Consider the following 7,057-nt stretch of genomic DNA (forward strand, 5'->3'; position numbering starts at 1 on the left):
CAGAAAACTGTTATAAGAGCTTACTATGTGCCAGGCACTGTAATAAGTGCTTTGCTTGCATGATTTTCTTTGATTCTTATTGCAATCCTTTGAGCTACTTACTATTATTTCTCCTGCTTTGTAGGTAAGAAAACTGAGGCATAAAGAGGTTATATTACCTAAGGTCACATAGCTAGTAAGTTGTAAAGCCAGGATTTGAACCTAGGCAGTCTGATTCCAGAACCTCTGGGCTTAACTAGTTTACCATATGCCTTCCCTAGGTAACCATTTGATATGCAGGAAGCCCCATAATTCATTCCTGGCTGTGGTCTTTATGGAGTAACTTCTACTGGTCACTTAGTACTGAAAGACCGTGTTGAAGGACACTTCTGGAGGAAGCCAGCTGCTGTCATCTTTGAGTGGTCTGTTTCTACAGAGAACCGGAACCAACTGGGACAAGTGCGTTCCAGTCACTGAACCTGGCATCAGATTCATGGATCTCAATGATCTTTAGTTTTTGCTCCCAAATTGGAATAATGATAGAATGAGAGTATTAAAACCCCCACAACTGGCCATACATGAATGGCCAGCTGTCTCAAAAGAGGAACTGTGCTTGTCAGAGGGAATCCCTTCAGGGGACTCTCAGGGACAGGTTAAAGTGCCATGGACATGTTGTGTAACGGGCAGTGTAAAGTTACAGGGACTTGGTTTCAAAGGCCATTACAGAAGTTAGTCACAACCTCTACAGCAACCATCAGAAAACAGCTTGGACTCGCTCAAGTAAACAGGGGCTTTATTGGCTTATGGACCTGGGCAGTCCAGGTGTAGATCTGGTTCTGTAGGCTCTGAATCTGTAGGCTGATTCAGAGACTCCATGTGGTCAAGGCTCTGTTGTTTGTCAATCCTTTGGCTCCTCCACTTCCAGTTTGGCTTCTGTCCTCACAGTCTCTCTCCATGTGGCAAACAAGATGGCTACTGGTGGTCCCAGGTTCATGTCCTTTCAGATTGGAAATCCAGCAGCAAGAAGATGTCTCACTCCCAAAGGCCATAACTCAATCCTTGGAAAGGCTATAATTGGTCCTGCTGGGAACACATAACTATCCAACTATCCTCCAGAGAGGGAGCTGGGGAGATGGGAGATGAGCTACTCTGACAGGACACCCTGTGGTTCATGTCCACTCTTGTGGCCTGGGTATATTGGGAATGAGGGGTTGAAGAAGGAATTCACAGCCCCGCAAGGTTCATGTGGAAAAGGGGAGGAGTTTCCCAGAAGAGCCATAAAATTAAGAAAGCACTGCGAGCAAACGAAAACCATTGTTATGTAAGTTCTTGGCAGTAACAACATATTTATACCTAGTGCCTCATTTTGCTCTGGAAAAAAAGCAGACCTTCTCTGCTAGGGCAATTCTAATGGCCTTTCCAGTGTGCTTTGAGAAAAATGGAGGAACGGTGCAGTATTGCTGGGCTTCCCATTTCAGGAGACCTGGGTCCAGCAGTTCCATGGCATGATCATGAGCACTCTGGACCCAAACCGGAGACCTGGCCAATGTCCTGATTCTGAGACTGAAGAGCCCTGTGAATGTGGGCAATGCCCTCCTGCTTTCTGGGGGTCCTGGGCGGGGAATTAAATAGAAGACCAGCACTTCCTTCTCAGTTCTTGCCTTGTGACATTTTTTAAAACATCATTTCTCCTTTCTGGGTGTCAGTTTTTTCATCTATGTGAGGGTAAGACATTATCTCCAAGATCTGTCCAACTTAAAAAGAAATAAAAATGAAAACAAAATGCCTCAAATTCTGATTCTTTTGGACAAAGTTTCCCAGCATAGTTAACGAGCTCCCAGACCAGACACTTTACCTCCATTCTCAGGTGCTGAGGAGGGTGGAGCAGGCCTGCAATGCACATAGGGGAACAAAGGCCCAGAGACAGCCACATGGGAACCATGCAGTGTGAAAAACCGGGAGGTACCAGAGACAGAGATGTGGGGCGCATGCGGTGTAAAAAACCGGGAGGTACCATCAGGACCACAGCTGCGGTTTGATGAATACTTCACCTTGCACTTCATACTTCAGTGCCCGCCAGTACAGGACATTAGGACTGAAGGGCCCGCCAAGATAGACGGTGTTAATCTCATCTGGTGACAGCACAAAGTCCCACATGTTCACATTTCCAATGTCTCCCACCAGGGACTGCTGTGTTTCAAAGCTCCCACCGAAGGAATCCTGCTCCTGCCCCAAGATGATGCTTGCATCTTCCCCCACAGTGTATCCCCTCTTCAGACTCTTCCTTACCCTGGGCTTTCCATCCACCCAGAACTCCACGATCCCCGAGGCGGACTCCCAGCTTGTACAAATGTGTACTGGAGCTACTGTGACTTCAGGAACCTCGAATAATATTTCAGACCCACCCACTGTAAAACTGTATCCTATGTCCTTAGACCAAAATATGAGAATCTCATTATTTTGTCTCTTGGTGGCATAAGAGAAAATACTGTACCCACGGGTTGAGGAGAGTTCCGTGTAGAAGTGGAGGCACACAGTGAAGGCTTTGAGAGGCTTCGTTAACTGTGCTTTGAGGGTTACATAGGAATTATCCGATTCTTTGGGAAACACAAAAGCCTTCATCGACATGTCTGTGAGCCAGAAAAACAAGCAAATATGAGAGGTTTCTCAGATCACAAAGATCTATCCCCTCACTTACGTATAGAGTTTAAAGTTGAGAAACAGATTGACCCCTTCTCCAGTTACATACACACATCACACACACACACACACACACACACACACACACACACACATCATGATGGGTGCTCCACTGTTCTGTTCATACAGTCTTAGACCCCATCCCCATACCTCAGATCAAATCTCTCCCATAGCCTGGGGTGGCCCTTACCTCTCTGGCCAAAAGCATGAGAGAGGCTGGTCAAGACCAAGAAACACAACAGCTTCTCCATGGTCACACCCTGCTGCCAGTGATACAAGGACCTGAATTCACTCCTTTGGAAAAGATGTATTCGGCTGAAAGTTCAGGGGCTAGAAGTCCTAGATCTCTTGCCTCAGAGCTACCCCCTCGTGCCTGGATTTATATCCAAAGCAGTAAGGGAGTTTGTGCCACTTTGTAAATAATTTTCCATCATTGCCTGTTGGGGCAAGTGTCAGAGTTTCGGGAAGAGGAGAAGCAAAATTATTCCAGAACAGAGAAATCAATGTGGGTTATTTATTACAAACTCCTATGACTACTGAATTACCAAGTCTTTGTGACAGGAAAAATGAAGAAATCTCCCAGGGTTCCACTTTGGCTATCTATCCTGAGAAAATAATGGGAAATGGTAACATATTAAATGAGTGGCCATCTGGGTGCACATGGTAGCGGCCTCTCCAACACCCACTTCAGCCCAAGTCATAGAGTTTGACGAAGGAAAGCTGACAGCTTCTGGATATAGATATTTTCACTAACCTCTCTCAGAATTTGCTTGTTTACAGATTGGGAAATGAGGAAAACAAACATGCCCTTCCCTGAGTCATGGACACATTTTCTCAGCCAACTGATTATACTTATTAAGAGCTCTCTAAACATCTTGGCACTAAATGACAGCCCTGACAGTAAAAGTCCTGTGAAATGTGTGCTGATCACAGACATAGCATTATGTCAGAGTTTCTTCCAACATTTTCTCTGAATATGTAAAGCTTCAGGCAGGAGTCAGGATAATCTGATTCTACTCTTTCCTCTGTCCACAAGATTCAAGTAATCCCTCCACACTGTCTGTCAATCTTACTACAGTTCCCTACTTAACTCACTCTTCAAAATGACTATTATACTCCTTCTCCTTGCTCCTCAAGTCCCCAAAATCTCATTCATTCTTTTACTCAGCTGATGAACTCACCTTTCATTGAGAAGTTAGAAACAATCAGAAAAGAACCACCATATCCTTTGTAGCAGAGGCTTCTAGCCATTCCCTCATAGTTATCTACTTCTCATAAGATAAGAATAACATTTTCAGTTGGGCGCTTGGTCATCCCCTCAAATACCAAATTTCCCAGCCCCCACTGAAGATTGCAGTGATGATGTGATTAAATTAAGGCCAATGAGATATGAACAGAATAGGGACAATCTCTAGGTTGTACTCTTTAAGAAAGGTATATGTTTTCCCCTCCCACTTCCCCCTTTTTCCCTTTGGCTAGTATTCAGTCATGATAGCAGGAGATGGAACAGTTCACTTTCAGGCCAGCAAGTGTAAGCTGCATGTTGAGGTTGGCATGGCAACAAGATAGATGGAGCCTGGATAATTGAGTATGGAGCCACTGTATCAGCTGTAGACTGCCTACCTGAACATTTACTTAAAGGAGAAATATTCTCTTCTTTTGTTAAATCACTTTGAACTCAGTCTTTCTGTTCTTAACACCTAACTGATATCCTTATACATCCTCCTACAACCCAGTGTACCAGCCTTTCTGTCTTCCTCTATTAAAAGTGATGAGCTCTCCCTGTATTACATCTAAGGCCAACCCTTGCACTTCTTCAGTGAATCCCAGACTCTGTCGACCACACAAGGGATTTTGCTCCTATAGGTATCCTATCTTCTGCATTATTAATTTATTCATCTTTACTTAATCATTTCCACAAAACCATACTATAATAAATTTAATATTTTAGAGAAAAAAGAAAGAAAGGAGAAAAAAGGAAGGATGGGAGGGAGAGAGGGAGGAAGGAAGGAAAGGTTTATGGGTGTTTACAACCTCTATTTTCCAATCTCCTGTTCCCTCCTCAATCCATGGAAATCAGACATTGGCCTTCACCACTCTAGTGAAGCCAACATAAGCAAACACCTCTCTCATTAAATTTGATAATCAATTTTCTGTTCTTATTTCACCCAGCTTCTTGGCAACATTCAACACAGTTTATAACTTTCTCCTGAATTCTTATTTGTGTGAGTGTGTGAGATGGAGTCTCTCTCTGTCACCCAGGCTGGAGTGCAGTGACACAATCTCAGCTCACTGCAACCTCTACCTCCTGCATTCAAGTGATTTTCCTGCCTCAGCCTCCCGAGTAGCCAGGATTATAGGCACATGCCACCATGCCCAGCTAATTTTTTATATTTTTAGTAGAGATAGGGTTTCATCATGTTAGCCAGGATGGTCTCAATCTCCTGACCTCACGATCTGCCCATCTCAACCTCCCAAAGTGCTGGGATTACAGGCATTAGCCATCGTGCCTGACCAACTTCCTCCTGAATTCTTGCTCCTAGTTTAAAAGCGAAATAATTTCAAGGTTTTATGCCTAAAAGAAGTGGTCTTCTATCCCACCACTCTCTATCTGATATGGTTTGGCTCTGTGTCCTCACTCAGATCTCATCTTGAATTGTAATCCCCACATGTCAAGGGAGGGACCTGGTGGGAGGTGGGTGGATCATAAAAGCAGTTTTCCCTATGCTGTTCTCATGTTAGTGAGTGGGTTCTCACAAGATCTGATGGTTTAAAAGTGTTTGGCAGTTCCTCCCCATCCTCTGTCTCTCCTGCCACCTTGTGAAGAAGGTGCCTGCTTCCCCTTTGCTTTCTGCCATAATTGTAAGTTTCCTGAGGCCTCCCCAGCCATGCAGAACTGTGAGTCAATTAAACCTCTTTTGTTTATAAATTACCCAGTCTCAGGTAGCTCTTTATAGCAGTGTAAAAACAAACTAATACAGAAAATTCATACCAGGATAGTGGAATACTGCTATGAAGATTCCTAAAAATGTGGAAGCAACTTTGGAACTAGCTATGAGCAGAGGCTGGAACAGTTTGGGGGGCTCAGAAGAAGACAGGAAGATGTGGAAAAGCTGGGAACTTCTTGAGTTTTGTTGAATGGTTTTGACCACAATGCTGATAGTGATATGGACAATGAAGTTCATGCAGAGGTGTCCTCAGATGGAGATGAGGAACTTATTGGGAATGGGAGTAAAAGTCACTCTTGCTATGCTTTAACAAAGACACTGGTGGCATTTTGCCCATGCCCTAGAGATCTGTGGAACTTTTAAGAGACATGATTTATAGTATCTGGCAGAAGAAATTTCTAAGCACCACAGCATTCAAGAAGTGACCTGGCTTTTTCTGAAAACAGACAATCATATGTGTTCACAAAAAGAAATTGGAACTTACATTTAAAAGGGAAAGAGAGCATAAAAGTTTGGAAAATGTGCAGCCTGACCATGTGGTAGAAAAGAAAAACCCATTTTCTGGGGAAGAATTCAAGCTGGCTGCAGAACTTCTCGTAAGTAATGAGGAGTTGAATGTTGATAGCCTAAATAATGAGGAAAATGTCTTCAGGTCATTTCAGAGATCTTCATAGCAGCCCCTCCCATCACAGGTCCAAAAGCCTAGGAGGAAATAATGGTATCGTGGGCCAGGCCTAGAGCCCCGCTGCTCTGTGCAGCCTAGGAACATGGCGTCTTGTGTGCCAGCTGCTCCAGCTCCAGCCATAGCTAAAAAGGGGCAATGTATATAGCTCAGGCCATTGCTTCAGAAGGTGCAAACCCCAAGCCTTTGTGGCTTCCAAGTGGTGTTGAGGATGCAGGTGCACAGAAGACAAGAGTTGAGCTTTGAGAGCTTCTGTCTAGATTTCAGAAGATACATGGAAACACCTGGATGTTCAGGCAGAAGTCTTCTACAGGCATGGAGCCCTCATGGAAAACTTCTACTAGGGCAATGCTGCAGGGAAATGTGGCGTTGGAGTCCCCACACAGAGTCCCCACTGGTGCACTGCCTAGTGGAGGTGTGAGAAGAGGGCCACTGTCCTCCAGACCCCAGAATGTTAGATCCACTGACAGCTTACACCTTGTGCTTACAAAAGCTGCAAGTGTTCAATGCCAGCCGGTGAAAGCAGCCACAGGGGCTGTACCCTGCAGAGCCACAAGTATGGAGCTGCCTAAGGCCATGGAAGCCTACCGCTTGTATCAACATGCCCTGGATGTGAGACATGGAATCAAAAGAGATTATTTTGGAGCTTTAAGATTTCATGGGGGCGGAGCAAGATGGCCGAATAGGAACAGCTGCAGTCTCCAACTCCCAGCGCGAAGGACACAGAAGACCGGTGATTTCTGCATTT

The 7,057-nt window shown here is 44.7% G+C and overlaps 1 protein-coding gene across 1 annotated transcript; it reads right to left on the minus strand.

Annotated features, from left to right (window-relative positions):
- Positions 1-759: 759 nt before the first annotated feature.
- CRP (C-reactive protein, pentraxin-related) lies at positions 760-3,034 on the minus strand. The gene is made up of 2 exons (XM_011957186.1): positions 2,870-3,034; positions 760-2,609 (listed from the first exon to the last, which is right to left on the minus strand). The coding sequence occupies exons 1-2, from the start codon at positions 2,928-2,930 to the stop codon at positions 1,996-1,998; spliced, it is 675 nt and encodes a 224-aa protein (XP_011812576.1). The 5' UTR covers positions 2,931-3,034; the 3' UTR covers positions 760-1,995.
- Between the last annotated feature and the right edge of the window lie 4,023 nt (positions 3,035-7,057).

This window comes from Colobus angolensis, unplaced genomic scaffold (assembly GCF_000951035.1).
Source record: "Colobus angolensis palliatus isolate OR3802 unplaced genomic scaffold, Cang.pa_1.0 Scaffold439, whole genome shotgun sequence".
NCBI lineage: Eukaryota > Metazoa > Chordata > Mammalia > Primates > Cercopithecidae > Colobus > Colobus angolensis.

Bases quoted from the DNA above. Each gene is read 5' to 3' on its own strand.
- CRP (XM_011957186.1), bottom strand. From the start codon at position 2,930: ATGGAGAAGCTGTTGTGTTTCTTGGTCTTGACCAGCCTCTCTCATGCT. The intron at 2,610-2,869 runs GTAAGGGCCACC...TCTGGCTCACAG, and splicing joins TCATGCTTTTGGCCAGAGAG to ACATGTCGATGAAGGCTTTT.